This window comes from Labrus bergylta, chromosome 22, assembly GCF_963930695.1.
Source record: "Labrus bergylta chromosome 22, fLabBer1.1, whole genome shotgun sequence".
NCBI classification, from domain to species: Eukaryota; Metazoa; Chordata; class Actinopteri; order Labriformes; family Labridae; genus Labrus; species Labrus bergylta.
Window position 1 is genome coordinate 20,141,573 of NC_089216.1, and position 19,090 is coordinate 20,160,662.

Sequence of the window (19,090 nt, forward strand, 5' to 3'; positions counted from 1 at the left end):
CCCTCTAAAGCAGATCTTGCCTCCTCTTCCATGAGGGCTGCAGCTGACACAGATGATCGTACACAGGATTAGCAAAGGTCACATTTATGCTAGGTATGGTATCACATCCAGCCAAATATGTACAAACAGTCAACCCTTTTCTTCAATATACAGTAGTTAATGTTCAGCTTTTATCTATATTGAAGATACAACTTTTTAAAGGGCTAACAATCTTTATTCAGCTAGACTTCACAATCAGAAAAAATATGGCTGAACACTGAATGTCATGTCCTCACATGTATTGTAATTAGTTTCACAATCGTTTAAGTTAATTCTTGAGGCAACATTTCAACATTTGGGGAAACATTTTCTCAGAGTAAAATGAGAAAGATACATTTATACTGGGTTTACATCTGTACAAGCTAGCAGTGTGTTAGCTAAGTATAGCTAAAGACAGAAGGGTAAAGATTATTAGCTTCTGACATTGTGCAGTTTTTTCTTTCGACATGACATATAAAATAGATGAACTTTGGTAGACTGTAGCAGTCTAAAGGTTTTACCCTTTGTTAATCTTTGAGCTAAGCTAACCTGCTGCTAGCTGTGGATTAGGGATGTCAGCATTAATGCTTAGATCGTGATGCATTTAAATTCAGAAATTAATGCATTAAATTTTGTTTTAATCACTTGCTACTTTTTCCCCTTTAGGCCGACCGTATGAAAGCCATCACAACGTCTCCCTGTGTGCGAGTACTTTACTTGTGGTTTGATTTCAACCCTGCTTTTATAAATTTTAAATAAGGACCTTCTGGTAGATTGAGGGTTATTACATTAACTTAGCTGAAAAATTAACTCATTAAAGATCACAAACTAAAGTCAAAACGTTAAAAGGAACAGTAAAAAAGTGAAATGTTTTAAGTCATAAGGTGAATATTACTTTTGACTCGTCAGCTGAGCTATCTGGGAGTTTTTTTTAAATGAATGAGACATTCAAAGACGCGGCAGTGTCATTCTTTACCATCACTGTGACTACACGGAGACACTGTGGAGTCTTATCTACGGTGCGCCTAAAGGAACAAAATAGCATGGTATAAAAAAAATAATGCTGTAATCTCAGACCTCAATTAATCCAGATTAACTAGTTAATGCTGAAAGCCCTACTTAAAACAGTACAACAATTCAAAATAAAAGCACAACAAAAACAGTTTTGAAATGGGAAAAAAAAAAAAATTCAAACATGCGAGTAATCAAGATTTACAATTGAAATTAAACGATTAATTATAATGAAAGATTATCGTTTGACAGCCCTACTATAGATTAATTACTGTACAGACATTAGTGCTATCAATCTTTTGTAACTATCAGCGTAAAGTGAGTCTATTTACCAAAATATCAAACTAATGCCAAGCTTCTTTTACAGTCTATGATTCAAACATTCATGAACAAAAGCCATCTCTCTGTTTAAAGAAAGTCATTCTTTATCACTTATGAAAAGCTTTCTAAATTTAAATGCACGTTTTTATGTGTGTATAGATGATGGGATGCTGTGGTGTCCTGCAGAGATGTGCTGATTTAACCCCACATGATGTGCAGTGAAAGGATGCAGAATGAGCTACCTATGAGCATCCTTTAAAGTGGGGTGCTGAGAAATGATGATTTGCAGGCAGCTTGAAACTCTGGAAACTCTACAGAAAAATAGAAAAATGGCAGCAAAGTAAACATTTTCACAGATTACTGACAGAAAAAAAAGAGAAAAAAAACCCATCACCCACCCACATATAGTGCCCGTTTACTCACTGCAGAAGCATTTAACACGATCCTGTATCTCAACATATTTTGCACGAAAGAGAGGAGAGCGACACCGTATTTTCCCACTTGGAAAAACTGCAAAGAGAACAGAGACCTTTATAAAACACATCAAACCAAAACTGTCACCAGAACCTATTTTTACATTGTTTCTTTGTCTGCTTTACTGACAAACTGTATTCTTAGTGTTTGCCAAAAAAAAAGGCCTCAACCAATGCTCTCCTGCCAATAGAAGACTTCAATAACGTTTCATAATTGAACAGATGATGATTCAGCACTTTTTCCACCAGCATGCAGATTTTCCTCATATTCTAACACAAATGCATGAAAGACATGAAGGACACTGACCTCTGCACCCACACTTGCGGATGTGCTCTTTGGACACATTATATTTAATGTGTGAAGCTGTGCACAGTGGAAACAGAAAAGTAAGAACTCATTAATGTGGAACAGAAATACATCATCCATCAACTGTGTATTACCGGTTCAGAGTGTGCAGCATGCAAAGTCACTCATTTATAGGATCCACATTAAACTCATCTTGTATTTACCTTTGCTTTCATGGAAGTCGTCCGTTAGAATGATGAGCAGGAGAGCGACACCTACGATCCTGGACATGCTGGCAGCGTTCTCTCACGACAAAGTGTTCAACCCAAGAAGAGAAAATAAGCGATTTATAGCGACATTCATGTGGGTCTGCAGGGTCTGATCTGCAGGTTAGGATCAGTCTTGGCAAGTCCTATGGGGGGATTTTTTTTTTTTATAATCCTTCAGCCGTGCATGGATTCATCAGTAGAATGTGATGAACATGTAGATAACACATCCATTCACAACAACAAGTGTTCAGATGCACAAACATACAGGTCAGGAGAGGGCATGGATTTTAAGCTTAGTTCAAACTTGAATAATCTTATTGTGACTGTCACAGCCCGGCTCGTGTGACAAATGAGCAAACAAGCAAACAGCAGCAAGTGGTCACATGGTCGTCACAGTCACTCAGATTACATTTAATATGTTTGATCCAACACTAATAAGGGGCCACCAGTAGCCTAGTGGTTAGTGTGCACGTCTCAATGTACAGAGGCCTCCAAGTGAGTGACACATTAGAATCCAACATGTGGCTCCTTTCCTGCATGACATTACCCACTCTCTCTCTCTGATTTCTCACTTGATCCACCGTCCTCTCTATCTCTAAATAAAGGCAAACAAAGCCCCAAAATCAACTTTAACAGGGTTTGTCTTACTTTACACTGAAAACATTAAATAGAAGTTCAAGAGTTTTTCATCAAACTTACCTTCATAACAATATTTAACTGCTGGTAGGAGATAATATGTGTATTATTATTTATTAGAAATCTTAAAAAGGTCACTCATTTTAGAGCAGGACTACACAAATTAAAACACAAAGAAGGGTGAGCACTAGCTTTGTTGTTTTGGCTAAGTTTTAAAGAGCATTCATCTGTATTACTCAGTCTCTTAAATTAAGATACAGCAGGGTTAATAAAGTCAGTTATTAGAGTGACCTGCCTTTGCACTCAGATCATCTTGAACACTTTTGGGGATACTGTCTTTTAGTTTTGTGAAGTAATCTCCTGGTTTAATATATCAGGCTTCTTTTAGCACGTCCACAACTTCTTCTTTAAGTTTAAACTGTCTTTTATTTATTTCTCTCCCTCTGTAATAATCTGGTTTTAACTCTGTGGAGGCTAGTCCATGACTCTCAGTGTTTAATCAAATTACATATTAACGACCGCAACATCTAAAATTAATAAATGACTTTCATATTGTATCCATTACACTCAAGCGTAAATGTTAGCATTAGCCGGTGTTAAATATGTTTTTTCACTTATAATACGGCCCGTTGTGTCTCCTGGTTTTCAGTATCCATTGTCTGTTTGAAATGAATACAAGGTTAACATGACTTATATCTGGAGCATAACAGTAAGACGCGAAAACAACATTTTGGCTTCCCACTCTGAGTGTGACTTGACGGCAACATGGCCGCTGTTGCCTAAGTCATATTTTGGCCAAATAGTGATATCTGCCTAACTCTAACTCTGCTGATTCACCGTGCATTAGAGCCTATGTCCTCAGCCAATCAGAATGCTTGTTATATTCCAAAATCACTATCGGCCTAATTCATCTCTTTGACTTTGTTTGTTTGTTTTTTTCTTCTTTCTGAAAACCTTAAAATATGTCTATGCCTATGAGGCTTGATTTTTTTTAATGACTTCTGATGATGCCGGGTATCTTATCTGTGTGTCATTTTATTTAATGAACATAAAGTAGGCTCTCTAGCAGCCTAATTAAAGTTATGAAATATTGACAGAGTAAATGATTTGTGACTTATGTAGCCTATTGGGGTATATATCAGGGAGCGTATAATGTACCTCAAATGTAAACCTGGCAAAAGTGAAAATGGATTCTGCTTCAGGTAGAAGGAAGTGATCCTCTTATTATAATTCTCTAAATATGCGTCAGACATGAATTCTTCATCTGTAACACTCCCTCCAATTAAACTGCAGAGTTGACGTGACCCGCAGCCTCTGACAGAGAGCATTACATGTGTTATGTGTGGGGATTATCCAGCTCCGTCTGCCATTGGCTGGCGCCTGAGTCACTCTCATTACTCCTCGAGGTGCGTAATTACGCACTGCAGCCTCGAAAACTTTGGCACACCTTCGCTGTGTGTAATCCGGAAAGTCAGCAGCACTGTCGCTTATATCAAACACACGGTGACGTCCACCTGCTGCTATGAGTCAAGACACAATGCGAGGAAATCCCCAAGGCCGAGAGAACGACGTGAGGCCCCTTTAAATCGAGAGAGAGAGAGTTAGAGAGAGAGAGAGAGCGAGAGAGAGAGAGAGAGAGCGAGAGAGGGAGGGAGAGAAGACTGATAAACAACAACACTGCTCTCAGAAGCCGCGTTTACCGGATTCAGCGATACTGCGGCCTGGTGAAGGAAGAGGTGAGGTAACACTTAAAATATTTAACAGTATTTTTTAAAAGATTACCGGAACACGGTGAGTTGTTGTTGTTTTTTTTAACGCGGAAAAGCAGTTTGACTGAGTGAGTGGATCAAACTTAAAACACGTTGTGGTGCTATTGAACCACTGTAATGTCCAGGAAATGTATTTAATACACCTGTTAGATGAAAAGGGGGGTGGGGGACATGGAAGAAAACATCGCTTATGTCAGTGGAAACAGCGGAGAAGTGTGTGTGCGCACTCGCCGGACCCACGGCCGGTCCGTGACGTATGAGAGCTATTTTTGACAAACATATTTACTTTCTCTCGCAGGCTACGAGGACTTTCTCCCTGTTCTGTCCAGCGTTCTGTCGTCTGTTTTGTTCATACATTCATTGTTGAATGCCATTGCGGAAGTGAGACGCTTTTTTCGTCACGACACAAAGCTTGAGCAGTGCTGACACCTAGCGGCCGGTCAGGAGAACTGTGCCCCATCAGGCAGAGAGATGTACGGAGCTTCAGGGATCCCGGAGCTCATCGCGCCCAGCGGGCCGCCGAGGCAGCCCGGCCCGGCGGGGCAGTTCAACCCGGGACACCCGCAGGTCAACGGACACGGGGGCGGGGCCAACCCGCAGAGGCTCGGACAGAGGGCTCCGAAGCTGGGCCAGATTGGTCGAACCAAGAAAGGTGAGTGACTGAATATAAACAAAGGAGTCTTTACTTCAAACACTTTATAACACATAGATGTGACTGCATACGACATGTATCCCTATGGAGAAGTTTTTAAAATGATCTTAACACAATGCAGGTTGATGAGTAGTCCTTCAGTCAGATTATCTAAATGATGGTCATGCTAACCCATGGCATGCATAGGAAAGCTTTTTATCAGAACCCAGGAGAGTAGTGGAATTTTTTTTCAAAAGTTTTGGGGGAAGTTTGGGTCAGGCAATCAACTCTAACTCTGGAGCTGTTTTCACTTTTGCATTCCTGAAAAATGTGTGGAGTCCGCTCTCTGTCGCTATAATGTGGATATTTGGCTTTATATCAATGCTACGTGCAGTTTGACAGACTCACAATATGAACAAAAGAGCAGAGAGGAACATACTGGAGAACAGAAAACAGAATTCAGCAGTTTTATTATGTGCACAGAGATCATAGTGGTCCCGAGCAGACAGTTTATGTAGTCGTGAACAGATAGCATTGGAATAAACATCAGCACCCCCTCACACTCGCTCCAGGTGAACTCTCCTCATTGTAATTTCTGCAGGAGGGTGCGTTGACAGGAGAAACTCCGGATGAAGTCCAAGTGAAAAAGTCAGCTGTTTGCGTTCACACATGCAGCGCAACCCGAAAAAGTTCAGGAGTTTTGCAATGTTATGTAGATTTGCAAACATTAGGAGACAATCTAAGATCTGTACTCATAGAAATGTCAGAAAGAGTTTAGAAACAAATGGGGACGAGGTTTCTGTGTTAGGCAGGGTGAAACACATCTCCACCTGGTAGAGTCTGAAAATAACTCACCCTTCTTACTGAATGAGCAACTTTCCTTTAATGTCAAACTATTCTGTTGAGCTAACTGATCCAAATCAATCTGGTATATAAACATCTGTTCTCACTCCTCACTCTTGACTTTTCACCCTCAGTTGATCTGGAGGACGAAGACCTGGATGACATCATGAACAACAACGGCCAGTGTCCTGTCTCCCTGTCCCCCATCTCCTAAACTTCACCGAGAAGTGCCAAAAAAACAACAACAACACAACCCAAGAAAACCCCACCCCCTGGGACGCCAAAAACTCCCCCCCTCCCCTGTCAGCCACCTCTAGGCCTTGAGCGTGTGACGTGTCCTAAAAGAAGCCTCCGATGGCTCGACGAGGCACTTAGCGCCGGCTGAAGCTCTTACTGTACATAGTGTTTATTATTTAACTTAACTTTCAGACTGTGAATGATATGTATCGCATCGCTCTCTACTCTATACCTCGGTAGGCAGTAGGACATCAGGAGAAAGTGTCTGTATGTTTTTGGAAGCTTCTAACAAGGGCTACGTTTCTAAAGTTGCACTAGAACGAGTTTTTTTTTTTGTTCCGATATGAGGAAACACGCTGCCTGTGAATGTGTCCCACACACAGGTGGAAACTTCTTTAAGCTTTTTTTGGTTGTGCAATGACTATCACTCTTTTTCCTCTCACACTGATGATGCAAGCGGTGTCCTATTAACCAATGGATGAACGCTCGCTATACAACACAGTTAAAGGAGAACTACTACTGCGTAATTTATTTATTGTTCGAAAAAAAAAAAAACTGAGATTTTTTTGTTGTGCTGTTATGGCTTCTACGTGTTTTTTAACGCTCTGAAAAATCTCTAAAAAAAAAAAAAAAAAAAAAAAAACGAGAATTTTTTATTTTCTTTCCAAACGGTGCACTTTTGTGGGAATGCTTGTTATGTGCAGTGATATGTTGCAGAATTCTATGCATGGAGTCTGTGCAAGCATCAAGACACGTAACTGGTATCCTGCTTTTTTTTTTTTTTAAAGGGCTATGTAGAAGTATTTTCCCGCCACAGCAACCTCTCGAGATTTGCCGTTTTTTTTTTCTGAATCTCGGCGTCAGACTCGGTGGTTAAAATACCGTATAAAGGATCACAGATGAGAGGGTTTTTGGCCTGTGATGAATGTGTGACATAAGGCATACACAGTCCGAAATGTGTTAATTGAATTGCCAAATATTACTGGATGCTATGCCAGGTGGATTATTTAAAAGCGTTTCTGATTGGCCGACAGACGCGTCATAAGAATGTTACTCGTTTTGTATTTCTTTACACCAGGAATCTGCTTGGGGAAAAAAAAAACAACCCAGATGAAGTCATGTTGTTTCTCAAGCTCAGACGGACTCTGACATAATATCAGGCTTCACTTTGGAAATGACAGTATGTCATTATGAGAGCTTTACACTGCGGTTTGTGTTTTCAGTTGGTGGAAGATGTGCAGTGGTTACTTTTTGAAAACGACATGTTGTCTCATGCTGACGTCATGTTACTTAACAGTAGTTGGCTGTGAAACTGTTTTTTTCTGGGTTCACTTTTGGATTCATGTCGTGTCGTTGAAGCGTCACATTTCACAGATGTGTTCAGGTTTTTTGTGGTTGAACATTTTGCATGGAAATGGTCGACTGTTCACAATGCATCTCTGGAAATAAAACAATGAGTCTTTTCTCTTTTCTGTACCCCGAATCTGTCGTGATTTCAACGTGTTTTCACTCTTATCGATGCACGTTTTCCATATTTTTTTATCTCCACACATTCCTCTTGTAAATGAAACAGCTTTAATAGAAATGGTAAATGGACTTACTGCTGACTATTCAAAGCGCTTTCACACCACAACTTAGGGTTAAGTGTCCAAGGACACATGGGACATGTGGCTGCAGGAGCTGGGAATCGAACCAACGAAACATCCGGTTTAGAGACGACCGACTCTACCAACTGAGCCACATCCACAAAGAGTAGTAGGTTTATGGAGCATTACACAACACAAATTCAGATGTCTAAAGAGTCTTTTTGGCAATAACAAATCCCATTGATAAGCTGATGACGACAAAGCAGCAGGAACAACTTGAGGTTAAGTGTCTCGCCCAAGGACTCATCGGACATGTGGCTGCAGGAGCTGGAGATCAAACGCTTAAAAGACGACCGACTCAACCACCTGAGCCACATCCACAAAGAGTAGTAGGTTTATGGTGCATAACACGACCCGAGTACAGATTTCAAAAAGAGTCTTTTAGTCGATATTCTTGTAACCTAAGAAACAATAACCGTTGTGCTGACTCAGCAGTTTTGCATTGATAGATATACAACATAATTCATTTTTGAGAAGAGGTAATGCTAGAGTAAAAAGAATGAATTTAATCAGAAAATTACGAACTGCAGCTGTCCCTTCAAAATAAAATAGCCTCACTGGGGGTCAGGCTGAGATTCAGTTTGTGGAGTTTGAAGCCGGTCATAACTTTGCTCTGTGTACAATGACGCAGCACATCTTACTAGAGAGCACCGTTTTTACAGCTTTAAAGTGTAAGTGTAAGTGTTTGAGAGTCATTTTAATTTATAGACAGTGTTTCCAACTTGACTGTTCTCTGAAACTTGAGTAATAAAAGGAAAAGTAAGCTGAAGTGACCCTATGTCTGTGTTTTACTGTAGCAATGAGTCAATCAGTCTATTTGTAAAGGGACCATTCATAACTAATGTTATCTCAAGACACTTTACAATAGCAGGTCTAGACCTTACTCTTTATGAGCATGGCAGAAAGTAATATTTATCAAAGTTACAGTGGCAAGAAAAACGTCCTTTAAAGAGGAAGAAACCTCGAGCAGAACCAGACTCATGATGATCAGCTGCTGAAACTGTGTCAGGCTCGGAAACTGATAGGCGGAGACGCAGACGGATAGAGACAGACAGAGTAACAAAAAACAATGATGAATACAAAAGATTTATAGCTACAATATCAGTTAGAAAAATGTGTAGTATTAGCAGAAACAACAAAGATAATAGACTGACCAGTCTGATGTTAACATAAACAACTATACTGACAATGACATGGGGAGCACTGATTATGTTAACATGTACATGTGAGGGACAGGTACATGTGAGGGACAGGTACAGGTGAGGGACATGTACAGGTGAGGGACAGGTACATGTGAGGGACAGGTACATGTGAGGGACAGGTACATGTGAGGGACATGTACAGGTGAGGGACAGGTACATGTGAGGGACAGGTACAGGTGAGGGACATGTACAGGTGAGGGACATATACAGGTGAGGGACAGGTACAGGTGAGGGACATGTACAGGTGAGGGACATGTACAGGTGAGGGACAGGTACATGTGAGGGACAGGTACATGTGAGGGACATGTACAGGTGAGGGACATGTACAGGTGAGGGACAGGTACATGTGAGGGACATGTACAGGTGAGGGACAGGTACATGTGAGGGACATGTACAGGTGAGGGACAGGTACATGTGAGGGACAGGTACAGGTGAGGGACAGGTACATGTGAGGGACAGGAACAGGTGAGGGACAGGTACAGGTGAGGGACAGGTACAGGTGAGGGACAGGAACAGGTGAGGGACATGTACAGGTGAGGGACAGGTACAGGTGAGGGACAGGAACAGGTGAGGGACAGGAACAGGTGAGGGACATGTACAGGTGAGGGACAGGAACAGGTGAGGGACAGGTACATGTGAGGGACAGGTACAGGTGAGGGACATGTACAGATAAGGGACAGGTACAGGTGAGGGACATGTACAGGTGAGGGACATGTACAGATAAGGGACATGTACAGGTGAGGGACATGTACAGGTGAGGGACAGATACAGACATTTTGGAGTTCTACATTGTTGAAACCAGAAGCAGCACTGAAGCCAGCAGGGTCCTTACCTACATGAAGACCTGCATAAAGGAGCAGTATATAACTCTGACACCTAGTGTTTGAAATGGATACTGCAGTCAAAATTGTCTGTGTTCTACCACTGAGCGGCCCTATGTAGAGTAGAGCGTAGACATTAATACATACATACATTAATCGCTGTATGCTTTAATCCCCCTGTTGTTTTTTCAAAAATAGCATCCTCTTTTTTATAATAATTTGTCTTTTTTCAACAAAAATGAGAGATCAGTCTTGTTGTTTTCTGCCACTAATAAACTACAGCAGGTGTAGAAGTACAATTTCACACTCTTTGAGTACAAACAGCCTATTCTAATATTTGAAAAATGATCTTTAATGCAAAAGAATAAAGGTTTTGATGTCACAAACAAAGTCAGTTTTCATGACTACAACACAATCCACAATGTTGCATTTTTCTTTTATTGTTAAAGTAGTTGTTGAAAATGTTAAAAACCTTAAAGTCATCTTTCATAACACCAATATTCGCTACAGTGTATAAAACTATGGCATTTAAAAAAAACAAAAAAAACAGCCCACAATGCTCATAGAAGATTAATAAAAATAGGACTTAACATCTCTGAAAGCTGGTTGAACTACCAATTATATAAAACTACACGAGAGCAAAAAAAAGCTTGTCCTACGTGTGGAAAAAATAAATAGAGGCGGCGTTGTCTCACGGTGGCTGATAAAGAGGGCTATTAAGAGCGACTGTGACTACACGATCAAATATTTCATAGGCGAGCAGGGTTTGTAACAGACGGGTGTGAAGATGGGAGGGGGTTTGTAGTGAGTGTTGTAGTAAAATGCCTGAGTGTGATCTGGTCATCCTACACACTGAGCCCCCCCGCCCTTGTGTGTGAAGTCACACCCTGCTCATTGCAGCGTCTAAATTAGAACGAGCAACAGCTCCGATAAAACACTGTATTGTCACCCTGTGTGTCTCTGTTCCCCTGAGCCACCAGCTTAACCACCAAAGCCAAATTAATGACTTTTAATTACATGGCAAATGCTAACAGATGCTAGTTCTAACATGGAAGCGCAAATGTTGGCTGAAATCCCCCTCTTAAGCTACGATTGGAGAAGTGGCTTGTATATAATGTCATGGGATCCAATTATAATGTATTTGTGAAGATCACTTGTAAACAATTGTGGAATGTGTGGATGGGATGAGATACATCATTCATGAAACAATTGAGGTGTGCATGATATAAAGAGGTTATCAAAGGCCTGCAGGGTCAAAAAAAAAAAAAAAAGGGTCCCATCTCAGGAGTGCTGTGCCTCTGTGTATCACATTTTCCCTAAAAGGCATCAGTTGTCTTCCTCCCTATAGTGCTGCGGAAATGGAGGTAAACTTCTTTGTCGGCTCTTGTTGGACTGCCCAGCTCTAGGGGGCGCTCTCACACGTATTCTTTAGTGCTGCTTGGCGGACCGGCACGAGAGCCAGCGATGGACGGGTACTTGGACGCGTGTTTCTTTCGTGGGCAGGAAGCGGCCAGCATGGCACCGCCCAGGACGTCTAGGAGGGCGCCCCCCCAGGCGATGAAGATGGCTGCACCAAACTCAAACCTGATGAAGAGGAGACATTGTTTACATTGTTGGAGTAGACCAATCGTACCTCTGGCACACCCTTGTTCTCATCAATTCAGTTTCAAATGTAAAATTTTAAAGTAGATTTCTGAGTCTTGCAAGACTGTAACATTTTCTGAACTGTAGCCTCTGCAAACCAGTGTCACGTGTCAATGAGACTAACTTTCTGATGTTCTCTAACTTAACATCAAGCTCTATAAGCTTTGGTCAGACCTCACTAAGTAAAAAAAGGCTAACACAACAGTTGTTGTTCCATATGGGCTGGAGAAAATGTTATTTCTTGGGTCTGAAATTACATTTAGCAAGACTATTAAAAAGACACATTTAGACATTTTCAATAGTCAAAACTATACTTAAAGCCGCCATGGGCCGATTTTAACTGGTAATGAAACAAGCTGAATTTTAAAGTGATGTCGTTGTATGAACTACAAAAGCAAAAGAGACCATTATTATTTAGATTCAACATTCCTATAGAGTTATTTATCGTGCCTGTAACCTCTGTCACAGGGTAGGTGTCAAATGAGCCAATTAACAGGAAAGAGAAGAAGCTGTACAAAGATGCATGTGGAGGACAAGATCAGCATAGAGGTAAGACGTGGCAGGGGGCGCCATGACACAAACCAAAGGTTCCTCAAAGGAGATTTAAATTAGAGTCATTTTTGGTCTAATATAAATGATATAAGGGTATGATATTTTATATTATTACATGCAAAAAGGTCATACATTGACAAGAATGGGACCGAACATAGAACATTAAAGGATGTATTTGACAAATTAAAGTATTCACTCTGAACCAACAAATATTCCACATATCCCTTAAGATTTGTATTTTTAAAAAGTTTAATACATTAGTTTGTGTCACCTTTAGACAGAGTCATGCTAGTTTGTTATTTAAACCTGTTTTCTACTCTTTAAGATAAGCTAATCTTAGCTACATTAGCGTTTTGTTTTGTTCATATTTATCTGACTTTTATCTATTGTAATGCTACACTAGCTGTCCTGACGGAAGGTATTTAATTACCTACTGAGCGTTGTTTCTGCTGTTTTGACTTTTTATGCTAAGCTAGTCGTCTGATTTAACCCTTTGATTGCAAAGGAATGAGACATTATCTAAATATGTAACTAAAAAAGTTATTTATGTACATTACTCATGTAGCATGTTTTTTTTTTTTTACTTACTTGGTGTTGACTGGAGTGTATGGATTATAGAAAGCCCGGATCACATTATGAGCAAACCAGGAGCACGCTACGATGGCACAGAGCCCTGAGAGGAGAGAAAGAGGACAACAAAAGATCAATCAGTCCATCAGTAAAGCATTAGAGAGTAGTAATGCCTTTTATCTTCTGTATGTGCACCAGGCGGTTTGCTGACTTCAGCACAATTAGCTTTTAGTGTTTCTGTTCTTTTCAGAGGCAGTTAGACTTCTTTTGTTAGCTGCGGCGCCAGGAGTACTGGACTAAACACCCCTGGAGCAGAGGAGTGGGAGGAAGGCTTTCTGGACGAGGGATCAAACCTCCTCCTACTTACTGTATCATGTCCATGAGATGAGCATGGCTGGTTTGGATATAAAAAAAAGCCTGTATTCATTATCATGGGTCCCAGAGAGGACAAGCTAACTCCCACCCCCTCAGCCAACATGTGTAACAACACCATTAAGTTCAACTTTGTGCTTTTGAGAAACTTCTCTGGTACAATTTTCCAAAAGTCCATAAAGTCAACTAAGCAGAGTAGAAGAGAAGATAATATTTCTTAAGTGAAGCAGCAGCTTTAAGGACATTTTGAATTGTCCATCACATACATTTCCATGTCCCTTCAGAGGAAGTTATCATTTAGGTGTTCTGTTTACCTTCCTAAATAGCTCCATCATCCAATTTGTGTGTGGTTAATACCTGCAATTTTTGATGTTTATTTAGTGTTAGTAAGCTCATGTTCACTTGTTAAAACTCCGAGCTCAGGAAAGATTTCACCAACTTCTCATTATCATGTGAACAATTTCCAAAGACATGTAAGCATGCAGACATTTGCATTGAACGCAGTAAATGAAATAAGATATTCTTGTTTTAAAGTTACAAGTGGGTCAAACACTTGAAACATCATGGAACCAAGTGCTCATATTTCAGTTGAAAACATGTTTAAAGAACGTCTATGGCCAGCGTTTAAAACTTGTTCAAAAAGGGACGTTTTCACCGACTATTTAAAGACAGAAAACATTTAACTAGGAGATCTGCTTGTCCCACATTTACACACATAAGTAACCAGTGATTCTCAAGTTGTACCCCAAATATTTTTCAAGTGATTGAATTGATAAGAGCTGAATTTAAAATCTGCATGTCACTTTCAACTTAATTGTCCCCGAGGGGACATTTTTTTGGCCACCAGGTGAGAAAAGTATGAAAACCCCCCCCCAAAAAAACAGAGGCACATAAACTCAGACAATAGAAACAACAAATACTGTGAACAACATTGAATACCTAAATAAAAGAGTTCATAGTAAGTCCACCGCTCCCCACCTTCTTGTACCAAGTCGTTTCAAACCTCTTTCCCTGCTGTCAGATCATTTATCAATTAAATTAAAACTCTTTCTCTCTGTTAGTCGGAGCTGCACAGATTAAGTACCTGCATATGTGAAGTCTTATTTCTTCTTCTGTGGAGAAAGTTTGAAACTGCCCTCTTTAAAATGCCTCTTCGCCACATTTATAATTTTTGTATGAATAATAGAATGCACTGATGTTAAGTCTTTGTCAAGGCAGGATTACACCAACATCTGGAGTCAGGGCACTACGATCATCGTTTCCACTCACTGGGAAGCCGTTTAAAAGCCTTGTTATCTGCTTCAACTGTTTCAAATGCAAACTGCATTGGTTAGTTCTTATTTCTAAAGGCCCTGACACACCAAGGAGATTGTCTACCGTCGGTCCTTGTTGGACTGTTGGTGAGCGGTCGTCGCCCTAGTTTTTGAGGTGTGTCTAGCTCCGTGGCTTCCTGTCGGCACTCGTCTGCCTTTTTTTGTGCCGATTCGACATGTTGAATCGGCGGTCAGTGAGAGGGATCTCTCTGATTGGCTGTTGGGAGGTTTCATTTCTCTCCAGCTCTCCTCTCAGGTTTAGTAAAGCCCCTTGAGCATGCTGCTGTAGTCTCCATGCTTTCACCCATTAGTGGGGTTTCTCCTTATTTGTCTCCTCCGCCTCTTCTTTTCTTTTTCCACTAAAAGATCAAGAGCTGACAACGCCAGCGCCATTTTCTACTTTTTATCAGACATTATTCTCCATTAGTAGTCTACCTATAATACGAGTTGTGACCGACAGCGGTGTGAAAATTGTCTTCTCGCATCATGACAACAGACTACCACCCCCTGCTGGAATGAAGAGTAATTTCCTGCCATGCATGTGCAGAAAGAACTTTGTGGTTGGCCGTCGGCTGTAGTCTTTGTGGTTTACTCTAGTGCAACTTTTTGGCCAAGACAAATGGCAACAGGAGGCGACCCCACAGGTGGCCTTCGTCACCACTAGTTCTTTGCCGTCTGCTTGGTGTGTCAGGGCCTTTAATGAAATCAGAATCATCTTGGGCGTGGCTTAGACATGGATGAGTCCAGAGGCTTCAGGTGCAAACATGTTTTGGTGTAACACTTGTATGTAGGGAGGTGATTCTTGGCATGACAATAGCTAAATGCCAGAGATCCTCATCTTCCTGTATCTCCCTCCAGTCCAGTTTTCAAGCCCAACAGAGTTCTGACAGACCGCTGATCATCATGAGTCTGGTCTTGCTCGAGGTTTCTGCCACTGACTTTGCTAAAAGTTGCTTAGGGCTCATGATGGATTAACGTTGGGTCTTTGTAGATAACACAACAATGAGTAAGGTCTTTTACTTGCTCAAGTGTCTTAAGGTGACATTTGTTATGAATTGGTGCTGGACAAATAAAGATTGATCAGGAAGTGAATAGGAAGGGCTTCAATGAAACTTCACATGACATGATAATGGTTGAATTAGGATCATATGCATCCTCACCTCCCACTAGCAGGATGATGCCTCCTGTCATTGCAATGCGGGACTTTCTTAGTTTGTCACTACCTGCACAGGTGGTGCACTTCATCCCCATGCAGGCCACACCCAGACCTGCGAGGGACACGATGATACCGACGATCATCAAGGCTCGAGTCGCCTGGAGAGAACCTGTGGCAGACGGAAAGGAGAGAAACAAATAAAGTATGAGAAGAGTGCAGGACAAATGTGTTGCCTCAGTCGGGCTGGGACCTCATGGAGGGTGTTTTTGGTTTTCTGGAATGTAGGAGTGAAGCTCAGAAAGGTAAAACATCAAAAAAGCGGTTTGTGAAATCCACAAAGAGAATATAAAGTCAGGTAATCAATCCAACATTAAATAGGAAATGATGAGGGGAGACTAATAAAGCCATCTCGACCTATCAGAGAGGCTTTATGTGTGTGTCCAGAGGTTGTGAATTACACTCTCATGAGAGCGCCAGGACATTTTAATGTGAGCTTTTTCCTGGAAGAGAAACCATGGGATACACAGAGACACACATCAGCGCACACAAACAAAGACAAAAAACCACTCTTTCTTTCTCTCACTCTCACTCCCAACTGTTGTTGTGAGGGGCCTGCCCGGCTGAAACCCTACTGTAAGGACCCTCATCTATCAGTGACCCCCCTCCCCTCACACTATAAACCTATCACAGGGGCAGCCCCCCACCCCCCCTCTCTCTCTCTTCCCCGCTATCCACCTAGAACCAGTCTGTGCCAGTCTAGGCCATCCCTGCCCAGCCCAAACAAACAAAACCCTCCAGCACAGTAAGAGAGGGATGGAGGGATGGAGGGATGGGGAGAGAGAGGCAGAGGAGAAGAAGTTGTAGAGGAGAGGGAGAGAAAAAATAGAAGGGGGGGGGCTGGTGAGTCTACAAAGAAGGGAAACAGTAGAGTGGATTATATAGTAAGTTCAGAGAGATACAGTGTATCCTGTCCATCATACTGGTTGCATTAGTTCAACAGAAACATCTATGGGAGCTCTGACGTCGATTAAAACACCTGCTGCCTTTCACTGAGAAGATCAGGAACACACTAAAGAAAGTCATGTGTTTGGATATGAACACTTTCCTAGTCTCTGACTCAGTTTTCTGATCATAGAAAGAAATAGAGCTCCTTCCCTTTGCATCTGATTTGTACTGGTGTTATTGTAATAATGGTTGTTGTCAGCAGGGGTGGGAATCGCAGGGTCACTCATGATTCAAAAGGAGAGGATACAATACGATTAGATACAAAAATATATGAAGATACCATATGAAGATATGATATGATAAGATTTGAGACAATGGGATATGATACCATATGTGATGCCTGGCTGAAAGTAACAATAAAAATATCGCCATACAGCAATCTGGGATTTTTGACAATGAAAATAAAATGCTTTTTTGGCTAGTTATGACATACAACTGCTGATAGCAATAAACGTATTCCTAGCTATCATTATGTTAGCAAGCAGAGTTACTACAGTAGAATCTACGTCGCTAGAGAACGCTAAGGTTGCTAACGTTAGCTTATTGTAAAAAAAAAAAACGGTAATCAAATGTTTAACTTGAAATATGACCACGTTTTCCCTTTTGCATTTTACCTGTGCATGTTTTTTTTTGTTTTTCATCCAGCAAGATGCGATTGAATCGTACTGGTTTTTCAGATAGTAAAAGACTTACTGTGAGTTTACCAATAACTTTCTGTTTGTGTCTCAAATGTATGTACTATTTACTGGTTTTTTTTTTGGTTCTTACAAAGAAAATACATTAAATTGGGCTTTTGGGTGACACCACAGTAGGAAATCTAAGGTTATTTTTTCCTAGTTAGTAATTCTCTCTCTTAATGTTGTATCGGTTACACTACAGTCACACGTTATAGTAGCCTGAAAGTTAGTTTTTATAGACTGGTTGTAACTTTCCTTGAATGCTTGAAAATCTCTTGAATGTCATTTTGAGAGGCTGAAAGTCGGCCGGTTTCTTGCAGTCATCTCTGCACGCAGGGCAGATGACTTTAATAACAACATGTATTCAAACCAGAGTTCCCAATATGCAATATGATCTACACTGTGTGCTGGGTGATGTGCATGAGCTGTTGAGATGCCTGTACTGCTGCAGAGGAGTTACCATGGTGACCTTTCCTGTTAAAATCTGACAATAATTATCCTGGCAGCACCTGGTAATAAGTAAAGTGTAGTTTTATTTAAGGGTTATTTAACAGGAAACAAATAGCTCCTGCAGAATCATAAAGGAATATAAAGTATCACTCAGAGTTGAATACCTCTGCACATGACTGTTTGTCCTGTAGTCATCCATCCAGGAGAATTAGCTTTTAGTTAAGGCACCATGTAGTCTACTGTGTGTGTGTCGAGGTGTGAAGAAATGTTTAAAAGGAGGGGTGGGAGGGTTTCTCAGAATGCAACAATGTGAGGGTTGAGGTTTCTAAGAAATACTGAAAAGGAATAAGATGAATCTTTTCAAACTCTTTCACCTGGGACAGCTCAGTGTCCGACGAGACACTGTTCCACTGCAGTGACAGATTACAGTGATTACATGAGGTTAGTAATTGTGGCCTGATGAGCCTGCCATACACTGAGGTATCAAAGTGATACAAGTGTGGTCATTTGAGGTCTCTAACAGGTGAGGCAGCAGGTGGTGAAGCTCAACAAGAGACTTAGTGAAGATATAAGCTTAGAGGATCCTCTTTTAGTGATGAGTGACACTTTATAACATATAACGTCCACACCTGGTGAAGTAGAATACTTACTGTCCAGCTGCAGGATGGAGTCGTAGATTTTACACTGCAGCTGCCCGGTGCTCTGAAAGGCGCAGGACATCCACAGTCCCTGGTACATGGCCACAGCTGTGATGATGTTGTCCCCGATGTAGGCTGACATCTTCCACTGCGGTAAAATAGTCCCGAAGATCAACCCAACGATGCCGATTAGCGAGAGGAAAAATCCAAGCAGCTGGATCCCGGAGTTAGCCATCGTTGTTTTCTACCTTTACTTTTTGTGGTCCCCGTGCACTCTCCTCTCCTCTTCTGCAAACTGCAAAACTTAAATCTATTAATAAAGATCCGGTGGCTGTTCGTACTTATTGCACTCAAAGCTGCTCCGGAGTTGTGTATCGGGGGTCCTCCTCACGCGGGGATGGGCATCAGAGATGTGGCTGATGGTGTCAAGTGGGTGTGTAAATTCTGCTGCCTGCTGATGCATGGAGATGCGATCTCCTGAGGTCGCTGCTGGGAAATGTCCCCTCTGCTTCCAGCAAAGCAACAGGTTGTCCGTCCACTCAACACTTCA

At 41.3% G+C, this 19,090-nt stretch overlaps 2 protein-coding genes and 1 long non-coding RNA gene across 3 annotated transcripts; 1 reads left to right on the plus strand and 2 right to left on the minus strand.

The window, feature by feature from the left end:
* Positions 1-8: 8 nt before the first annotated feature.
* LOC136177477 (uncharacterized) lies at positions 9-2,492 on the minus strand. Its single transcript, XR_010665089.1, has 4 exons — positions 2,334-2,492; positions 2,131-2,187; positions 1,774-1,860; positions 9-1,661 (listed from the first exon to the last, which is right to left on the minus strand). It is a non-coding gene; the product is annotated as an uncharacterized lncRNA (long non-coding RNA).
* A 1,961-nt stretch (positions 2,493-4,453) lies between these two features.
* Positions 4,454-7,970, plus strand: si:dkey-112a7.4 (uncharacterized). Its single transcript, XM_065950480.1, has 3 exons — positions 4,454-4,750; positions 5,082-5,435; positions 6,392-7,970. Exons 2-3 carry the CDS (start codon positions 5,255-5,257, stop codon positions 6,469-6,471), a joined length of 261 nt encoding a protein of 86 aa, XP_065806552.1. The 5' UTR covers positions 4,454-4,750; positions 5,082-5,254; the 3' UTR covers positions 6,472-7,970.
* Positions 7,971-10,609: 2,639 nt separating this feature from the next.
* On the minus strand, positions 10,610-19,090 carry cldn7a (claudin 7a). The gene is made up of 4 exons (XM_020645616.3): positions 18,553-19,090; positions 15,775-15,939; positions 12,948-13,032; positions 10,610-11,747 (listed from the first exon to the last, which is right to left on the minus strand). The coding sequence occupies exons 1-4, from the start codon at positions 18,773-18,775 to the stop codon at positions 11,579-11,581; spliced, it is 642 nt and encodes a 213-aa protein (XP_020501272.1). The 5' UTR covers positions 18,776-19,090; the 3' UTR covers positions 10,610-11,578.